The sequence below is a fragment of the Microcebus murinus genome, chromosome 1, assembly GCF_040939455.1.
Source record: "Microcebus murinus isolate Inina chromosome 1, M.murinus_Inina_mat1.0, whole genome shotgun sequence".
Lineage (NCBI taxonomy): Eukaryota > Metazoa > Chordata > Mammalia > Primates > Cheirogaleidae > Microcebus > Microcebus murinus.
The window spans coordinates 11,744,417-11,765,468 of NC_134104.1; the positions used below are offsets into that span (position 1 = coordinate 11,744,417).

General features: G+C 49.0%; 1 protein-coding gene across 5 annotated transcripts in view; it reads right to left on the bottom strand.

Annotated features, from left to right (window-relative positions):
* Positions 1–358: 358 nt before the first annotated feature.
* EVA1C (eva-1 homolog C) overlaps positions 359–21,052 on the bottom strand; it is an 89,261-nt gene continuing 68,567 nt past the window's right edge. For 3 of the 5 annotated variants that reach the window (XM_020284711.2, XM_012780911.3, XM_012780910.3), the window contains 4 exons: positions 19,745–19,888; positions 11,368–11,448; positions 10,248–10,337; positions 359–929 (listed from right to left, as the gene is read on the bottom strand). In XM_020284711.2, coding sequence (XP_020140300.1) covers positions 553–929; positions 10,248–10,337; positions 11,368–11,448; positions 19,745–19,888 — 692 coding nt within the window. In that variant the 3' untranslated portion in view covers positions 359–552. The remainder of the gene's footprint in view (positions 930–10,247; positions 10,338–11,367; positions 11,449–19,744; positions 19,889–21,052) is intronic. The other 2 variants (XM_012780913.3, XM_076000480.1) reach the window with 2 other exon arrangements.

Genomic DNA, 21,052 nt, shown 5'->3' on the forward strand with positions numbered 1-21,052 from the left:
GATGTGGCAGAGAGGATATGGCCCATAATGCCTAAAATATTCATCATCTTGCCCTTTACGAAAAATTTTGCTGACACTTGTTCTAAACAAATAATGTTAGTGCTTAAAATCCCTCCTGAGCTCACATTTGCTGTCCTGAGTATCGGCATAAATATTTTATGAATATATAAACATCTTCTATTTACTCATCCGTAAAATGAAGGTAACAGTACTATCCTGATGAGGTGGTGAAGATTAAATGATTTAGTGAAGCAGCTAAAATAGCACCTGGCATTATAAGCACTCAATTAATGTGAATTCTAATTATGTATAGACTTGTTAATGTATAGACATGACATCAAATAAAGGAAACAAAGACTCCTTCCCTCCTGATTTATTTTGGAATGTGCTGGAAACAATTTGAAACATCCCTTTAATAGCCTCCTGGCCTCACCAGGTTGGATGACATGACAAACTCTCCTTCATAGAAGGTACAAGTGCATCAGAACCGGAGGGGCATTTTGGATCCTTCCGTCTTCAGAAAGTGCGATGGCATCAAGATGCGTCTGGTTTTCAGTAGAACTGGCCCATGTTTCTCGGGAGTGAGGTGTCCAAACCACTGTTCATCCATATTTCCTGAATGATCTGCTCCCTGCGCTCAATCCTTTCTGCCAGCTCTGCAGCCTCAATGGAACTGTAGGCAGGGTATGAAGTCCTACCAAACCCAGACAGTTCTCCTGGGAATTCCGAGTCGGAGGAGTCCTCCCCCTCCTCTTCATCCTCGCTGTCCTCCTCGGCCCGGTCACTTCCTGGCACCAGGTGCTCCTTCCCGAGATGCAGCTCCCGGAAGTCCTTGGTGCAGGACACCTTGATGACCAAGGCACACAGTGTGAGGGCCAGGCCAATGCAAACGCTGGACACGAACAGCAGGGCGGCTCTCTCGGGGTGGGCTGGGAAAGGAAGAGGGCATGTCAGGAGGTGCGAGGGACTGTCAATCTTTAGCAGTTCGAAGTCCCACAGAAACAGATGTCTGCCCAAGTAGGTGGCTAACCAAGATCACTAGTCCAGCATCTTTGAGACCACCTAACTGATCATACACCGCCACTGACAGTTTCAAAGCTTTTGAGCACATACAGTGAATATATGTATATAAATGAGAACACACATAGCAGAGGGACTCGGGAGCCAGATCCCTTGCCAAGTTCAAACTCAGATCTGCCACTCACTAGCTGTGTGACTTTGGGCAAATTACATAACCTCTCTGTGCCCCGGTTTCCTCATCAAGTAGGGCTTATAGTACCTTCCTTTTATCGAGTTGTTATAATTAAATGAGTTGATTCCTGTAAAGCTCTTAGAATACTCACAGTAAATGCTCAATAAAAGTGTTAGCTATTATTATTAGTAAGAAAGTTGATTATGAAGAATTAATTTACATACAAAGTAAATTATATACAAAGTTCATAATTATTAATTATGAAATTAATAATATAATAGATGTTAGCAAAACTCAATTCCTTCCTTCCTTCCTTCCTTCCTTCCTTCCTTCCTTCCTTCCTTCCTTCCTTCCTTCCTTCCTTCCTTCCTTCCTTCCTTCCTTCCTTCCTTTCTTTCTTTTCTTTCCTTCTTTCGAGACAGAGTCTCACTTTGTTGCCCAGGCTAGAGTGAGTGCCATGGCATCAGCCTAGCTCACAGCAACCTCAAACTCCAGGGTTCAAGCAATCCTGCTGCCTCAGCCTCCCAAGTACCTGGAACTACAGGCATGCGCCACCATGCCTGGCTAATTTTTTCTATATATATTAGTTGGCCAATTAATTTCTTTCTATTTATAGTAGAGACAGGGTCTCGCTCTTGCTCAGGCTGGTTTTGAACTCCTGACCTCGAGCAATCCTCCCGCCTCGGCCTCCCAGAGTGCTAGGATTACAGGCGTAAGCCACCGCGCCCGGCCCTATTCTTCTTTTAAATTAAAAAGTAAATATTCAGTTGTCCCTCAGTATGCACGGTGGGTTGACTCCAGTAACCCCTGCCCCAACCCATGCACATCCTCCTGTATACTTTAAGTAATCTCTAGACTGCTTATAATACCTAATCCAATGAAAATATTTGTTACATCGTATGGTTTAGGGATTAATGACAAGAAAAAACATCCGTACGTGTTTGGTATAGATGCAACCATCCATTTTTTTAAAAAAAATTTTCAGTCTGTACTTGGTTGAATCCATGATATAGAACCCATAGATACAGAGGGCCAAATGTAACATAAAATGTAAAAGTAAAACATAAAAATTTTATAAAATACAATCAAATATAAAAAGAAAATAAATATAAATGCAGTATAAAGTTCTAGTAATTTTTCCTGGGTCCAAATGGATTGTCTATATGATAATAATAGAAATACAAATAATGCTAATAGGTGCCAAGTGTCCTACCTACGTCCTTACATCAGCCTGTGTGGGAAGGACTGTGCTACTTTTCTCCTGTCCTTACCCCCACATTATGGTTGTGTGCCCCTAAAGGTGTCATCACCCCTATTCTGGAAAATAATGATCCATTTAACTCCCTTATAACATGGATCAGGAATTGATAAACTTTTCCAGTAAAGGCCAGACAGTAAATATTTTAGGTTTTATGGGCCATATTTGTATCTTCGTTACAAATATTCAACTCTGCTGTTGTAGTGCACAAACAACCACAGGCAGGATATAAGCCAAAAAGTATGGCTGTGTGCCAATAAAACTTTATTTATAGACTTGGCCCACGGGCCAGTTTGTGGACCCCTGATACAGATGCTGCAGCTGAGGCCCAGAGGGGAAGCCACTGTCCGAGGTCAGGTGACCTCCTCGGGCGGAGCCAGTCGGAACTCAGGTTCTAGGTGAGCTCCTTGTGGGGTGCACAGTTGGTGGCCCTGCATTTTCTCAGTACATCTCACCCGAATGGACCCTCCTTCGGGCACGCTGCCTCCCCTTTGATTCCAGGCAGATAAGGGAGACTGCTGTCTTTACTGCCTCTGCCCTGCCCAGAGCTCCACCCTGGAGTCTCACACCTCCAGAGCTGAGTGTCAGGTACAGTCAAGGTACGGGCTGCTGTGACCTGTCTGGAGATGGAACTGGGACAGCTTATCTCCTTGAAACCTGAAACCTCCCCATTCGGGTTCCTTCACTTGTGGCTCAAGTCACTGGTGTTGTCACTGGACTCCAATGTGTTGCTCTTTGTTGTAGCTGCCCCTGCTGGTACAATCCCATCACCCTCTTTAAGACTCTGATGTCTTCATGCAAAATTTATTTTGGCTGGGGGAGGGGCAGCAAGTCACGTTTGCAATTAATAACCAGATATTTTTCCTAAGGTCTAAGGTATTTAGCAGATTTGGTTGAATACAGACAGGTACCCTTCATGAGAGCAGCGGGGGCTGTGTTTATTTCTGGGGATGGTGGCAGAATGGGGATTTGGAGACACTGACACTCAAGTAGGGACAGTCATTAAATAGTAATGCATAGGCTGGGCGTGGTGGCTCACGCCTGCCATCCTAGCACTCTAGGAGGCCGAGGTGGGTGGATTGCTCAAGGGTAGGAGTTCCAAACCAGCCTGAGCAAGAGCGAGACCCCGTCTCTACTAAAAATAGGAAGAAATTAATTGGCCAACTAAACATATATAGAAAAAATTAGCCGGGCATGGTGGTGCATGCCTGTAGTCCCAGCTACTCGGGAGGCTGAGGCAGGAGGATCGCTTGAGCCCAGGAGTTTGAGGTTGCTGTGAGCTAGGCTGATGCCACGGCACTCTAGCCCAGGTAACAGAGTGAGACTCTGTCTCAAAAAAAAAAAAAAAAATAGCAATGCATAAAATGACACCAAGAGCTGAGGCTCTGACCCAATGGGGCAGCTCTTTCCTCCTTCTCCCCGCTGCAGATGAAAGCCTCAGCTCTCCTGACTTCACTCTCCCCTTTCCTGGCTTCTCCTTTCCTCTCCCTGCGGCAGCCCGTCTGCCCTCGATCTTCGAGCCACCGTCCCTGCAGACCCTCCTCTGCTGTGGGGCTCTCTTAGGGCTCTCAAGGCGGCAACCACTCAACTTCTCCTTGGAAAACATAAGCCCTTGAGCCCGGTGGGCAGCGATGCCGCTGTATCGAGGGGTGCTGTATGTAAGGAAACTGAACCCATCCATTTATATATAACCTTTGCCAGCTACCTACGGTCAGGCCAGCTCTGGACTGGAACAATCCCATTCTGGTCAAACCTGCGGGAGCAATGATCATCCTCGCCTGGCGCCCTCCCAGCGGCCGTGTGCAGGGAGGGCCAGGTCGTCGGCAGACAGAGGCGGGTACACGGTCTGGTTCTGCCACAGACAGGCAGGTAACTACAGTCTCATTACTCTACCTCTCTTTTTATTTTTTAAGGACTCCAGGTGGACAGAATTAGATTAGCCATAATCCTTAGGGCATGAGCCACTCTCTTCATTGGTTAATACATAGTCTCCTTTACGTTCATTTATTTCATGAATTACCTTTAATAACTGTAACGAGCACCTGTGCTGTGAATGAGCACCTGCCTGGGAGCAAGGCCTTGACAACACCTGTGTCTCACCTGTACTTCCTGATGCTGTGGCCTCCCCATCAAGGTGACTAGCACCTAAATGCCACGGTCATTACTCCCTTGCTTGCTTTTTTATATAGTTGATTTTCTTTCTTTCCTTTCTCTCTTTCTTCTTTTTCTTTCTTCCTTCCTTCCTTCCATCCCCTCTTCCTTCCTTCCTTCCTTCCTTCCTTCCTTCCTTCCTTCCTTCCTTCCTTCCTTCCTTCCTTCCTTCCTTCCTTCCTTCCTTCCTTCCTTCTTTTCTTCCTTCCTTCCTTCCCAGGCCCATCTGCCCTGCCTGGCCATTGTAATCTTTAAAAAACGCACATCAGTCCAGGCGTGGCAGCTCATGCCTGTAATCCTAGCACTCTGGGAGGCCAAGGCAGGCGGATCGGATCGTTTGAGCTCAGGAGTTTGAGACCAGCCTGAGCAAGAGTGAGAGATCCCATCTGAAAGAAAGAAAGAAGGAAGGAAGGAAGGAAGGAAGGAAGGAAGGAAGGAAGGAAGGAAGGAAGGAAGGAAGGAAGGAAGGAAGGAAGAAAGAAAGAAAGAAAGAAAGAAAGAAAGAAAGAAAGAAAGAAAGAAAGAAAGAAAGAAAGAAAGAAAATAAATTAGCTGAACAACTAAATATATAGAGAGAAAAAATTAGCCAGGCATGGTGGCGCATGCCTGTAGTCCCAGCTACTCAGGAGGCTGAGGCAGAAGGATTGCTTGGGCCCAGGAGTTTGAGGTTGCTGTGAGCTAGGCTGATGCTATGGCACTCCAGCTCGGGCAACAGGGTGAGACTCTGTCTCAAATAAACGAAACAAACAGACAAACAAAAGAAACTACATATCAATTCACATCACTGGTTTACTTAAAACTCAGAGATGGTCTTTCCTCTCTCATAAGTTGTAAATCAAGTCCTGATCAAAGCCTGTGAAGCTTGCTACCACCAAGCCATGCTCTCTCCCCAAGTTCAGTTCCCAAGAGTCTTCCCTTTACTCTCTGACCCCTGCCCGGGCCTCCCATTCCCACATGTGTCAGATGCCTTCATGCCTTGGCATTTCTGCACATGCTCCTCCTTGGGCCTGGAAAGTTCTTTCCTCCCCCTTCATCCAGTCCCCTGTGCCTGCCCCTGCCTCAGCCTGGGCCAAGTCCCTCGTTGTTGTTTAGTCCCAGAGCATCTTAAATTTGTCTCCTTCACTGCCCAACATACAGTTGTCACTAACTCGCTGAGAGTTTCATCCTTTCTCTCCCCGTAGGATGCAAGCTCCCTGAGCGCAGGGCTGGGACTGTCCTTGTCCTTCTCCAAAGCCCCCGGGCCCAGCACCGTCTCTGGTGCACAGTGGATATTGCACGAATATTTGCTGGGTGCATGAAAGGAGGGGGTCATGGATTTAAGCGCTAGGCTTGGTGCCCTGCGACCAGGACGCCATATGTCAGTTCCCTTCCTTCCCTCTCGCTCCCCTCCTGGCAGGTGAGCGTCTGGGTTCTGTGGCCAGGAGAGCATCTCTGGTTCCTGACACTCCCAGTGCCTCTTGGCTCAGTCGCCTCTTGCTGAGTGAACACTGTCTGGGGCGTGTCAGCATCCACTCGACTCCCCCGAGTTCCAGCCACCAAAGACAGAGAACGTGGGCAGCTCCTGCCCCGCCCTTGGGAAAGAGGCTTCCCACTCATCCCAACTGACTAGCTTGCAATTATGGAATCAGCAGATGTTGGTTAGATGGAATCTTAGAGAAGAGCCGGCCCAACCCCTCCCGTGGTACCCGAATCGCATATTCAAAGCCACCACTTGGCTGGGACCCCAAGGTCAGGCCAGGGCTCTCTCCATAGCCCCAGTGTGTACACTAAGGGCACTTCATTTTGTTTTCTAGAATCATTTGGACCACTTTGGCCTTTGGGGACCCTTTTTTCTATTATATATTCTGGAAAAATAAAGAAATTCTCCTTATGGGTGAAGGGAATATCCACACTGTGACATTGTTGGTATTATTCCAAATTTAGCCTTGGCTCATCCAGGCTAGAGTGAATGACTTGAGTTTTATCGGCTGGAGAATGCCCTGGCAGCCTCGAAACGTGGCCGGTGGCTTTTAAGACGTTTTGTGACCCTTAGGTCCCGGATCTGGGACCGATACAAGCTGCGGTTCAAACTTATTTTTGTCTAGATAGGAAACCCAGAGGCCACGGCGAGAGCTCCACAGCCGGGGGCCACAGCCTGCTGCTGTCGGGAGGATCCAGGTGGCAGCAAGGGCCAGAGGGTCCCCCAGGAGGAAGCACGGCGTGTGCCTGGCCCTGGTCTGTCAGCACTTAGGGATATGACGGTAACTTTCCGCCACGAAACCAGAGACTGGAGGCCGTGGGAAGACACGTCAGAATCCACACCTAGCGACAAGCGGGTGCTGACTGCCAACTGTCCTCCCTGGCTGGGGAGTCGTGTGGCTCTGACTGTGGAGTGTGTTATTCTACTTCTACCGCAGGGCGGGCTTGTCTGATCTCCTGGAGTGCCTTTCCTGTGAAACAGTGACGCCTCCCCAGCTCGGGACATCTTGGGCCATAAGCCTGTCCCCTCCTGCTATGGCTCCTTACCCCGGCCCCGGACACGCCGCACACCCTGAAAGTCCACAGCAGGGTCCGCCAGAGGCTGAAGACACACATGTCCCTGTCCCCAGGGGTAGGGACAGTGTCGGAACTATTAGGCCACCAAAGGCATGCCTGCAGGCACACATGAGGCAAACACACAGAGCCAGATGTCAGTAAAACACTAATTGGGTGGAATGAGAGGGGTCATGTTCCGAGGCAAGGCTGTCTGAATGAATAAGTCCCCATAGGCACGGTCTGCAGGGCACAGTGGCTCCTGTGGAGCCAGCCAGGGAGCTGCCTGCTCAGGAACCCCCAGCACACTCTCTCTCTCTCTCATTCTCTCTCTCCACCTTTCAACTTCTCTAGTTTCAAACTCTTTCCAGGAGATTCTTCAGACCCATGGTCTCCAGATTCTAGAATGAGTTCACGGAATAGGTCTGTACTTTCGCAATGACGGCAAAATTGAACACGCCTAAGAAGCCATCTCGCTGTTGGCAAAACAACCTCACGGACGACTCAAACAGCCGCAGGAGAAACCGGCCATCGGGGACCCGTGGGCATCTCCAAGTCCCTCCGCCCACCTCTGTGTTTCAGTATCGCAGGACAAACCTCCCGACTCTGGTTTCTGGCCAACTCGTCCTCTGCGAGCACTCGACTGCACTAACGTGTCAAAGCTACGTGCAGCCAGACCCGGGAAATGTCCTTTTGGAGTCACTCGATTTACCGCTTGTTTGGCTGCTTGGGGCGGGAACCTGCCCTGCCGGTGCTCCTGGCTCCCGGCTGCTCCTGCCAGAAGCTTCTCCCTCAGGGCTTCCCAGGGCCCCAGCCCCTCAGCAGGGCGGAGGGTGCGTCTCAGGGTTGGCTGGGCACCAACTCTGTGGCTAGGGTGGGTGTGGAGAGGAACTGACAGGGCAACTGAGGTACAGCACACAGCACAGCTGTACTGTGTGATGTACCGGCTGCTCAGCGAATGACGTGTGTCACTCCTCGCCAACTGTTTGAAGCGTTTTCATGGTGCCTTTCATCCAAGGGGCTCTCCAGGGACTCCGTAAATATGAAATCCTTGCATTTCTTAACAATGACAACGACCAGAAATAAAACCGCAATAAAACCCATCGAGTCCTTACATCTAAAAAAAATTTGGTATCTTATCAATAGCAAATACTGAGTGATAATTAGGCACAGGGCAGCTCATTCCACCAAATCTCGGTTCCAGATTTGAGGAACTACTTACTGTGCACCTGTTCTGTACCAGCACTGTCCTAGACGCAGGGACGTGACAACAAATACGATGGCAAAACACCCGCTCTTATGGGGCTTAACATCTTGTAGGAGAGGCGGGCACTAAACAAATAAATCCACCCTACTGTTTCTGGGAGCCATGAGCACGTAAAAGGACAGAACAGGGTGGACAGGGATGGAGGGAAGCTAATTTAGGTAACTCGGGATCGGGAGGTTTCTGTCCCTCAGGAGGGGCACACTCCTTGCCCAGGGAGGTAGGAGTGCAAGTGTCACTTTAGCAGAGTCTGAATCCTGGCCCTGCCTCTGTCCATGGTGTCCTCAGGCAAGTGGCTCAACTCCTCTGACCCTTGGCTTCTTTAAGTGCAGAACAGGGGACGAGAGTCCCGTCTGTCAGGGCTGTTGCTATGGACATACGTTGAAGCTCTAGCCCCCAAAGTGATTGTACTTGGAGATTTCAGGAGATAAGTTAGGTTAAAAGAGGTCATAAGGGTGGGGTCCTAACTTGATAGGACTGGGGTTTCATAAGAAGAAGAGATCTCTCTGTCTCTGTCTGTCTCTGTCTCTCTCCCCCCTCTCTCCACCATGTGAGGACCCAGTGAGAAGGTGGCCGTCCACAAGCCAGGAAGAGAGCCCTCACCACGAACCCGTCAGTGGACACTTCCACCATGGACTTACAGCCTCCAGGACTGTGAGAAAATAAATGCGTGTTGTTTAAGCCACCCAGCTGCCGGCGTTTTGCTACGGTGGCCCGAGCTGGCTAGGGTGGGTGTGGAGAGGAACTGACAGGGCAACTGAGGTACGGCACATGGCACGGCCACAGCTCAGTAAGTGATGTGTGTCACTCCTCGCTGACCTTGTCTGTTTGAAGGATTTTCATGGTGCCTTTTTTTCTTCCAAGTGGCTCTGCAGGGACTCTATAAATATGGAATTGTTGCATTTCTTAACAATGACAATGACCACAAACAGTCAGACATGGCAGTGGGAGGGCAGTTAGAGAAGAGAAGATTCACAGAGAAAACCAGCAGCCACACAACAAAGGCATGGAGGAATACTGACGCAGGAAGGCAGACGATGGGACAGTTTAGGACTGCAAGGCTGAACTCTGGCTCCTGTATGAGATATTTCCTTAAGCCTCTATTTTCCCCTACGACAAGCTTACCCCAAATAGCCCCATCTCCACAGCCTTAAACAGTAATACTGTCGTGCATTATATTAATGTATATTTTATCTAAGGTATCAGAGGTTTTGGCCTCTCCAAACAGAGTTAGGCAAGCATTGTGGAAACTTGCAGTTGACATTCCAAAATATGATCTATATTAAAATAAGCAGACAGGGTGGTGGGGAAAATCGTACCTACCTTCCCCTCACCAAAGAGGCCCCGAGGCGCGGCCACCCTCAGTCTGGCTTCGCTAATTCTGGAGGGCTGAGTCTGATCACTCCTTGTGGGGAAGATTAACAAGGGAATCCTTGGCAACCATGAGAAATGACACTCAGAAAATGGTTCTGTCTTCATGGGGCCTGACCTGTGTTGTTTGCTAAGTGATCTTCTGGCTCATTTTTCTTCCAGTGGGGAGTGGAATTCAATAATCCTAGGCCCTTCCCAAATTGTAGACCTGGGAAATGCATTTCTTGGGTTCCTACTTTTCAAAGGGGAAAATATCTGTGGAGCCCAATTCATGCATAATGTAACTTGATCGATTTATGTCGTTCTCTTGTTGGTTGCCTGGTTGCAACTGAACCTGAGTTCAGGTTTCTGAGTTTCTGGCGCTTACAAGACTGCAGTTGGCATGTCACACGTAAGTCATTTTTCTTTAATTATCTGAGTGTTGTCATCGAACAGTGCATTTGTTAATAAACTTCAGTAAATCCATTAGCATTCTAGGAAGCTTCGATTCATTGACCTACCTCTAATGTAAGCAAATGCTGCCAGAGAGTTGCTAACAATAACTCCATCTTTCCTCAGAACCCTCGATTCGTTTGGGTTGAAGTTTATACCTGTTTCATAAAAAATGCAAGACCAATTAATCACAGCCGTTCACAGTACGCCCGTCCTAAGAGACCCCTGCCGCTCCTAACCCGGGACTGCCAGAATAATTAATCGTCCCAGAAATCAAACAAATGGGCCTCTGACTAATATATGGAAGACTAAGCCAGGAAGAGTGCTTAGTAAGCAGTCCCTGAAAATAGTATTAATAAATTATTAAAGGGATTCGAAATTTTTAAAAGTGTTGGTTCCAACTTCAGGTGCGGCTCATCCACTCCTCTGCAGAAGGGAACAAATGTATTTTCCCATCCTGAAGGCAGTGGCATTCATCGTGCCTCTTGGAGGCTTAATAATGTCTCATTTTTACCATGGAGTTGCTGTCTGTTCTGCTCACCAGAGGTAAGACAACCTTGGAATCATGGAGGGAGGTTGTGTGAGGTTACTTTTTTGCAAATGACAGCAAAATGTGAGGCATGTCTGCTTTCAGATGCCTGGTCACTGGGCTGGGGTGGGACTCAGTGAGCCTGGGGTTGGGCAGCCTGGACACAGGACAAAACTATCACCACCCAAAGCCGAACATCGTGGATGCTCAACTTGGTCTCTGCAGTTTCTGTCATTCTAGATTTGATAATAAAATCATAATCTCACCCCCTGCCTTCCATTTACAAAAGCCTAAGGAGGAAGGTGGTGTGTACGGAGACCTGCAGCTCCAAGCTGGCTCTGGCCCACCCCGGTTCCCGGCAGGACCATCTCTGCAACAAGCTCATTGTATAATCCAGGAACCCCAGATTTATTTCCGAGCGGCTCTCTTTTTCAAAGTGATGTTTCTTTTAGGAAGCGAGGGAACAGAGGGGAGATGTATTCTACTTCTGATTTAAAAAATCGAAACAAAACAAAATGGTGCAACCACTGGTCACAGAGCACTGCTACCACCAGGACTTGGGGCTCAAATACACCTCGTTTCCAAGCTGTGTCCAGCTGTGGTCACGCGGGGCTGTTTACCTTTACTTAGAAATGCAAGTAGTAAGCCATAAAAATTACCATATTCACCATCTTTCTGCTTCAAAGAAGGTTTTGGATTAGCAATGGCTGGATCAATCGCCGTGAGTATGTTCTTGGGAACTAAAAGCCAAACAGAAATATTTTAAATACTCGGTATATTGAAAAAAGCTGTGCACTTAATATATTTATAAAGAGCAATATAGATGAGATTTAAAAAATCACTTTCAAATCAGTACAAGAATCACTCTGTCAGTTAGACACACATATACACACACATGATGGTGCCTGTGTGGTCATCAAATGTCCCAGAGAGGTGAAATGGTAGGCCCATTTTACAATATTAAAATAAATAACAATATGAAGAATAAATAAACAAGATATGGTATATCCATCCAATGGAATATAAGGTAGGACTAAAAAGGAATAAAGTACTGGTCCATGTTACAACAGGGACAAACCTCAAAAACACTATGCTCAATGAAAGAAGTCAGCCACAAAAAGCTATCCAGTGTATAATTCCATTTATACCAAATATCCAGAAAAGGTAAATCTAGAGACAGAAAACAGATTAGTGGTTACCTGGGCCTGGGGAGGGGGGATGGGTATTGATGGCAAATGGGCACGAGGGAACTTTTTGGGTTCTTGGAAATGCTTTAAGATTGGAGGGTGACAATGGTTGCCCAACTCTGAATTTACTAAACATCGCTGAATTGTATTCACTTAAAATAGGTGAGATTTTAAGGTACGTAACACTTTGATAAAGCCGGCAATTCTGAGCATGAGCTTCCCTGAGACTTAGTAAAGTTAAATGACCGTGACCAACTCAAAATCCACCAGTGACCTCTGCCCAGCTCTGAGCAATCTGTCCCTTTGCTCCCATAAGAAACCCAAGGAGAATTCCAAGACAATGCCAGAGTGATTTGCTAAATATTGTTAGAAATGACCATAGATGGCCAGGCGCGGTGGCTCACACCTGTAATCCTAGCACTCTGGGAGGCCGAGGCGGGAGGATTGCTCGAGGTCAGGAGTTCGAAACCAGCCTGAGCAAGAGCAAGACCCCCCGTCTCTACTAAAAATAGAAAGAAATTAATTGGCCAACTAACATATATATATAGAAAAAATTAGCAGGGCATGGTGGTGCATGCCTGTAGTCCCAGCTACTCGGGAGGCTGAGGCAGGAGGATCGCTGGAGCCCAGAAGTTTGAGGTTGCTGTGAGCTAGGCTGACGCCACGGCTCCCACTTTAGCCTGGGCAACAGAGTGAGACTCTGTCTCAATAAAATAAAATAAAATAAATAAATAAAAAAAAGAAATGACCATAGAAAGATGAGGACAGGACGGCAGTGCGATCCACTCCTTTGGAAGGTGGTCTAAGATTCTGCCAAATGTACCCTAAGAATGAACCATGGGACGTGAGGATCCCGGGCAGATCCCCGGCAGTGCCTGCTGAATCCGAGGGTGCAGCAAGAAATCTGCAGGCCGAGCACACGACCGCAGGCTGGGACAAGGGAGAGGAAACCAAATATTCTTGCTGCAGAAAAGTGCTTATTTTTGTTTGTTCTTCAGCCCAGTGGAGATCGGGCAGAAGTGGCAACAGGAAATAGAGGGGAAGCCAATACAAACCGTGCAAGTTCAACTGCACTGCTTTTTCTAAAAGAACTGCCAAGACATCTTTGGCAGCAAGAAAACCTCATTTCCTTTCTCGGAGTGCTTGACTACATTCTTCTGGGATGTCCCAGGATCAGCAAGCACACAACACTCCTAGATCGTGAATTTTCAGGGACAGGAGGCCCCTGGGACCATCGTGCCCATCAACAGCGAGGGGGACTTTCCAGGGAGGCACAGTGACGATGCCGGAGGTGGCTGGCGCTGTCCAGGGCCCCCGAGCAATGCCCCTTGGCTGGCCAGGGGCCTCTGATCCCAGGACTGCAGCAGGGCCCCAGACAGCTGAGTAGCGGCTGCTGCAAAACGCTTTTGGATCAAATAGCCTCACGCTCATTTCTGGGCCCGGAGAAGGACACCCCTGATTCCCTGGCCGCAATAGGTCCAGGAAGTGTCGCCTCTCCCTGCCAGGAGCCGCACTCCTTTCTCAGGCCCGTCTCTTGGCTTGTTCTCAACATACAGCCAGAGGAGGGCCTTGGTGCTCCGCAAATGCCAGTGTGAGGAAGAGTCAGAACTTGATAGAGGAGCTGAGAGAGGGGTAGGGCACTCTAGCATGAGCTTTGCAGAATGACCAGACATCGAAAGGATAAATTGCTAGTGTATGACACAGGCCACCGCAGGAAACCCGCCCATTCTCTATGTGGAAATGACTCTGACATTGGGAAGATCAAAAGGTGTCAACACATCTGTCAGATTCTTGCATCTCCTTGCTTCAAACTGGTTCCGGGCGAGGATGGGGACGGGGTGCGATTACCACCCCTCAAACCCACCCCTCTCCACTTTAGGTACATTCGTGAAAACACTAGCAAACCGCTCTCCACAGAGCCCCCAGTATGTGCCGGAACCCGGTCTCAGGAGTTTAAACGGTGCATCTCGCACGATCCTAGTGGCCTGATGCATATGCGCGTCATTCCCACTTCTGCACAGGGGGAAACTGAGGCTCAGAGATGCGCCCTGCACTTAGAAAGAGGCAAAGCTTCAACTCCTGCTTCGGCTTCCGCTCCGGTCTTTCCATGAAGCTAAGCTGTGCGTGGAACATTCAGCCTTTGGGAACTGGATAAAAGATCATTTTAAAGGACTGTCAAGATGGCAAAGTGACTCCCACTCAGGCAGTCCCTCATGCGTCTATGCAGGCGAAAGCAGAAATGACCATTCTAATGGCCTCGAATGGTTTGCTAAATCCGGCATGGCCCCCACTTTGACTTATTTATCTATTTTTGCCAAACAAATCTGTGTCGAGCCGGGGTCAGTGCAGACGTTAGGCAAAGAGTCTCCACAGGTCGGACGCCTCTGCAGAGAGGAGGGTGAGAGCTGGCTGAACTCTCCAGGTCTGCCGTCCCCTGTCAGGAGGAAAGCCAAAAATCCGGCATTTCCAGGAAGTTTAGCTGATGGTGAACCTTTAGCAGTGTATGAAAGAAGACTTGCGTGATGCATCTCCAAACCCGGTCAATGACCAGACGCAGTGCTCTGCACGCCCTGACCCCAGCCAGACTTGCTGCCTGCAGTCAGAAGAGCAAAGCCCCCAGCCCAAATCCCTCCCCTGAGGCTATGCGATGATGCTGAAATTCTCTGCTCAAACTAAAAGCGGTGGCGGTGTGGAGGAAGGCAGAACAGTGATTAAACGAAGCTCTATAAAATAGGAAGGAGTGATCTTTTTAAAAATGCAAATTGACATGTGTTCTAAGAAGACCTTTCAATGGCTCCGCATCGCCCTTGGATGCAAGCCAAGCCTCAAGTGCCCATCCCGGGTCCCTGTGGTCTCTGCTTGGAGCTCACTGCCCGGCCTCTGCATAGGCCGTTGCTTCTGCCCTCCCACTTCCACCTTGCGGACCCCACATACCCATCAGATCTCCCTTGCCTCAGATGCCCCCTCCTCCAGGAAGCCCTCCTGGTCCCCGAGTCCCCCAGGACCCCATTCATGGCCCCACAGGATGGGATTCACCGCCTTCTATCCTGTAGCCTGTGAGCACAGGGGCCCTACTGCTCACAGTTTCCCTAGCTGCCACCTCCATGCCTGGCTTGTAGCTGGTGCTCAATTACTATGGTAGCTTGAATTAAGGCCACAAGACAACAGCACCCCCCATCCCCCTGTCCCTTTATGGCCTAAGAACAGCTGGTGGGTGGTTCAGCTGCAGAGCAGTGGTCCATGGCTTGGTGAAGACCAATGTCTTGGTTATTGTTGTCCTTGGTGAAGGACAACAATGTCCTTCTGACAGATGCTCATTTCCTTCTCTCCTCCAGAGTATCCTAGCTGGGCATGCAATAAGGGCAAGTGGTGGCTGAGGCACCCCTGTCCCCAACCCCTGTCCCAGCCCAGGCCAGCCTGGGTCATTGTGGAGATGGTAGCATGTATTTCTGTAGAGATGAAGTTCCCCACAACAGGGGCTGCTTGTCGTGGTTCAGCACTTGTCCCTGACAGGCTGCTCCACCCCCGCGGAGTGGGCTATCCCAGACATCAGCAGAGCAAACTTGCTGGGTGAAATAGCAACGCCTGGTTGGATGCAGAGGTTAGAAGCACGGCATTGGAAGAGATACCTGTTGGGGTGGGTCTTCCCTGGCCTTATTTAAGAATATCTTGTCATGGGTGGGAGGGCTGGCTGGGCTCCCCCTGACAACTATGTCTATAGTCACATCGCATGGGCTCTGGCCAGGGCTGATCAAAGGAGGTGGTTCCCTGCCCCCCACCCAGCCTGTGAACTGTCTTTCCATCATCGACAATGTGGAATTAGGATGGAAAGACCGCAAGTCTCCATGCTGGTGGGACCCTAACATTAAATACTACTCAGGGCCGAGGGGTGGCCGTATTGTGTCCCTTCCAGGCTCAGAGGAGGCTTCTGCCGTGGGAGGGACCAGGGGATGGAACAAGGAAGCAGAGAGCGAGGATGGGAGAGAATGAGAAAGTGAGAACGGAAAGAGACGTGGGATGGATGTTCCCGGGGCCCCACCCCGAGGCTTCCCCAGCCCCTCACAGCTTAAACCAGATCAACTCGCTTCCTTCACTTGCATCCCAGACGCTGGCTGAGGCAGGTTCACTTAGAAACCAGCTACTGGCATCCTCTGGAACCTTCCTATCACCTTCCACATCAGCTGGGAGAATAAAAAAAAATAAAAGTAAAACCCTTCATGCCCATTTGGTGATCTACAACATGTGCAGACATTGCAGATCGTTGTTCGATGATTCAGACCTTTTACAGTTAAGAGCCATCTGGTGGGGGTGGGGATGTTTTTAAAACGTCAGCCACTGAGAAAGCGATTAGAAGGTGTCTGCCCCGGGGGAGCGCGGGGGTGCTACCTGCCTCACAGTAGAGTCACCCCCTCTGTTCGAACAGCCCCTGGGGATCCCACTGATGGACAAGGGACACTGCCATGGGGAGACGAGGACACTGTCAACGCTCCCACTTCCTTCCCACTGCTTTCTCTCAATCTCCCAGCCCCTCTTGTCCTCACGTCCCCGGACACCCCTCGACTCCAGCCCTCTCTCCGTCCTTTGTCGTTACCCAGGAGGAAGCCACTTGGCCCTGGAGGGAGCCACACAGCTGGGTGGGCCACTTGTCCCTGAGAACCCCACCCCTTACCTGGCACAGGTTGGTGTCACCACCACGCCCAGCCACGTTGCCACTGCGGCTTCTCAGGTCAGCCTCCCACTGCCCCCACGCGTCACACCTCCTGTCCTCTCCACAAGCCCCTCTCCCCCCCCCCCTGCAGCTGAGGTCCTCACTCGCACTGTTTCTCAGAGGACAGAGGCCGCGGGACAGGAGCTCCAAGACCTACCGTGTTTCCCCGAAAATAAGACAGGGTCCCATATTTATTTTTCCTCAAGAAGACACCCTAGGGCTTATTTTCAGGGGATGTGTTATTTTTTTAAGTACGATATAATAATCTACGTTTATTCAAATATAGTTAAGTCTTCGTCTTCTGGAGCATCATCATTGCTCTCCAAACCCCGAATTCCATCCTGAATTTCTTGCAACTCTATTTCCTCTAGAACCATTGGCCTCAATCTCTCATGCCGAGCAATAGAGCTCTCATGGGGCAGATGAGAAGGGCTGCTCGTCTTCTTTACCGCTCTGCAATGAAATGCATGGGTTGTGCAGATGCACTGCGTAGCCACAACCATCACTAGGGCTTATTTTCGGGGTAGGGCTTATATTGCACAAATGCTCAGAAATCCTGCTGGGGCTTATTTTATGGGTAGGTCCTATTTTCAGGGAAACATGGTATCTCCATCAGCCCTCCCACGGCCCTCCGCCCTCCTGTTATAAGAAACACCCCTCCCTCCCTCCTATCAAAGGTCAGCCTCACCCTCTCCGCTTCTCCAGGACCCCAATTCTTCCAGCACACCTGGTCTCTTCAGCATCTTGTGTTTCTACTCTCCAGAGAGTTCTCCAAGCCACCTGATTTTTACCGTGTCTCCTGGTGCCACCCTGGGCTGAGCCCTCACTGCCTGCTGCCTCCTAGCTGGTCTGCCTGCTGCTACTCTTTCCCAGCCATTCCCTGCCCCACAGCCAAGAGGTCTTTTCAATTCCCACCGCAGAGAGGAAGTGCACGTGAAGACCTTACAGGCTCTCTTTTACGCTTTGGCCTAGAAGTGATACCATTCTGTCACAACTCCATTTTCAAAATCAAGCAGGAGGTAGAATCCCGGTGCTCCGTGTGCCCAGAGTCTGACTGCATGACTCCCCCACTTAAAACCCTCCCCGACCCTGCAGATCTAGTCCTGTCCTCCCCAGCGCCATTGTCCTCCCCACCATGTCCTCCTCCCACCCCTACTCAGCACCCAGCATCTCTGAGGCCACCTGCCCATCCTAGCGAGCAGGTGAAAGTTCACCCCAGAGGAGGGCTGTCTTGGCAGGACCTCTCAAACCACCTCTCCCAGGATAAATTAGGGCCCCACCCCTGTTAGCCCCTCTCATAGCAGCCTGCCCTTTTATGAAATAGCTTTGTCACAATCGGTAATGATAGATGTGCCCACCTATTGGTTTAATGCCTGTCTATGTCCCTGGACTGTTAACCCCAGAAGGACAGGACCGTGTCTCTTCCTTTACTGAGGAATCCCTAGCACCTGGCACAGCCGCTGACACATAGAACATAGCCCCAACATGCCGAATGAGTGAGTGACTGAGGGCTAAGAAGCTTGAACTGGACATGTGACCCCCAGGCTCTGAAAGCCCATCTCAGCATTAGCTACAAGGAGCCACAGCCTTAGGGACTGCTCTTGCTTCAACCCTGAAAACACACTAGAAAACGCACCTTATCTGCAAGCGCACTTCCTGCTCCTCATGCAGCACTCAGCTGAAGAGGCTGAAGTTACTGGACCCTCAGGGTGAGCTATGTTGGCTTCTAGGGGACCCTCCGCAAGAAAGGGCTCAGTGCTACCCACAGCTGCGTGGACAGGACAGCAGGGTAAAGACTGAGTGCAGGTTAAGGCATCCTTCCTGTGATGTCAGCGTGGGCGCCAGTAGTTTGGGAATACATTTATGTAGGCGCTTCATTGTACCTGTTACAGCATTGATATTGCAGAGAACAACATTTTTAGTTCGGGATATAAAAGTCTGGGATGCAATAGAATAAAAGGGAATGATACATACTAGATACATACTAGAATATGCATGATCTTTGAGAACATATGCTAGGTAAAGAATCTAGACACAATGGGTCATGCATTGTATGATCCCATTTGTATGAAATGTCTAGCAGAGACAAATCCATAATGACAGAAAGTAGATTGGTGGTTGCCTGGGGGGTGGGGGCTAGGCATGATGGGTGGGTTGGGGGTGACTGCTACAAGATAGCTTATTTTTGGGGTGATGAGAATGTTCTTAAATTGATTGTGGTGATGGTTACACAATTCTGTGAATATACTGAAAACCACTAATTTGTATGCTTTAATACGTGAATTGTGTGGTTGGTTTGTGAATTATATCTCAACAAAGCTAAAAAAAAAAGGAAGAAAAAAAGCCTAGGGATATTTGGCAGGAGAAAAAGAGGTTTCCAAGAGCACAGGGATCAAGTTCTTCGGTTCTAGCTCTTTTTTGCTTTCCCTTTGCTTTTATGCTCATTAAAAAAAAAAAAAAAAACCCAGTCAACATATTAGGATTACAAACTGGAAATCAATAGCACTCTCAGAAAATAACGAACTGCTGATTTGCCTTTAAGTAGCTTTATGAAATTAGAATCTAAACAAAGCAAGCATTTCATTTTATTATTGAAAGGCATTAGGAAAACAAAGTAACGCTGTCGTGTAACGTTTTTCATTGTTTTAGGGTAAGCATTTGATCTGTTGACTCAATGCTGTGGGCATGTAGATAAAATAACTGTTGGCAGCATAGTGAGTTAGTCATTTAGGGTCTAAAAGCAATACTGAAAGATTAAATGTGAGCCAAACAATACTGCCGTGAACTTGCATGACATCCCAATAAATTTCAGAGCCTCTTAAGGACCAAGATTAAAATCACTGATACCAATTTTTACCCTTATTTGCTTGTTCTTTTCCTACCCTCCCCATTGGCTGCCAATCTGATTGCTAAAAGTGCTTTTAAAACAAATCTTGACCAAAGAAAATGCTATTGCTTATCTGATGTGAATGTCATAAACAAGAATAAAGGATAGAGGGGGGAAAGGGCTCTTGAATATCTGGGATGACTAAAGGGCATCAGGAGGGGAGTTGTCTGGTTCGTTCCACGCAAACTCCTGCTGTTCACGTGATCAGCGCCCGCCCAAGGGGACAGGTCTCCCGGCAGCTGGTTTGTTCTTACCACACGCGTAGGTCACAGTGAGGTATTTTTTCACTCCGGGCAGGCAGGGGCTTCCGAAGTGGAGGTTGTTGACAATGACTTTGCATCTCTGTTTCCCGTAGCACCTCCTGGATAGAACGTGCAGAGCGGAGTAGGACAAGCAATCTGAAAGGCAGGAAACACCCACAAAACGTCACGCTGTGTCCCACACGTGGCCACTGCATAGCTTGCAGTATTCTCTGAAAATAAATACACTGAGCTGCATTTCAAATCAAATGGAGGCCGGGCGCAGTGGCTCACGCCTATAATCCTAGCACTCTGGGAGGCCGAGGCAGGCAGATTGCTCGAGGTCAGGAGTTCGAAACCAGCCTGGGCAAGAGCGAGACCCCCGTCTCTACTATAAATAGAAAGAAATTAATTGGCCAACTAGAAATATATAGAAAAAATTATCCAGGCATGGTGGTGCATGCCTGTAGTCCCAGCTACTTGGGAGGCTGAGGCAGGAGGATTGCTGGAGCCCAGGAGTTTGAGGTTGCTGTGAGCTAGGCTGATGCCATGGTATGCACTTTAGCCTGGGCAACAAAGCGAGACTCTGTCTCAAAAAAAAAATCAAATGGAGAGTTTTCTCTGCTTATTTTCTGTCTCATTAAAGTCCCCAAGATGAGCAGAAGCAGCTTTCTGGTCATGTCCTAGAAGTCCCTGAGCGGAGTTTAATGCTGCTCGGGCGCTGTCTTGAATTCTGATGTATTTTTGAACAAGGGGCCGGGCGTTTTCCTTTTGCACTGCAAGTGATGTCACGGGTCGCGCATATGGAAAAGGTAAAATATGAAGAGCCCTGAATGAAGGCTCTTGGTTCTTTTCTGACCTTTCCCACTCTTTGAAATGTTTCGTTTGTTTATTTTGAGAACCCAACTCTGCTACATGAACGTAAGCTCCATGAGGGACTATTTCTGTTTTGTTCATCATCAAATTCCCATGCGCAGCCCACTGTAGAAGCCCGATAAACAACTGATGCATGAATGAATAAATAAACTAACAAACGCGAGGGCATGGTTTTCAACACCCTGGCACAGTGCCATCCTGATTAGTAGATATTAACGGAACGCGCACGGAGGACGAGGCGCTGCGCTGTGTGCTCTCAGAAAAACCAGCACGAAGAGCCCACCTTGCATTCGCAGGGCGTGCAGTGGAGCTGGAGAGACAAAAGCCACACGTGAGAGCCGGTTCTAACAGTGGGAAACAGTGAATGAGTGTCAGCAGGGATGGCCCAGGCAGGGGGCGCTGGGGTCCGAGGAGGGAGAGAAGGGCTGTGGGCAGGAAGAGAGGGCT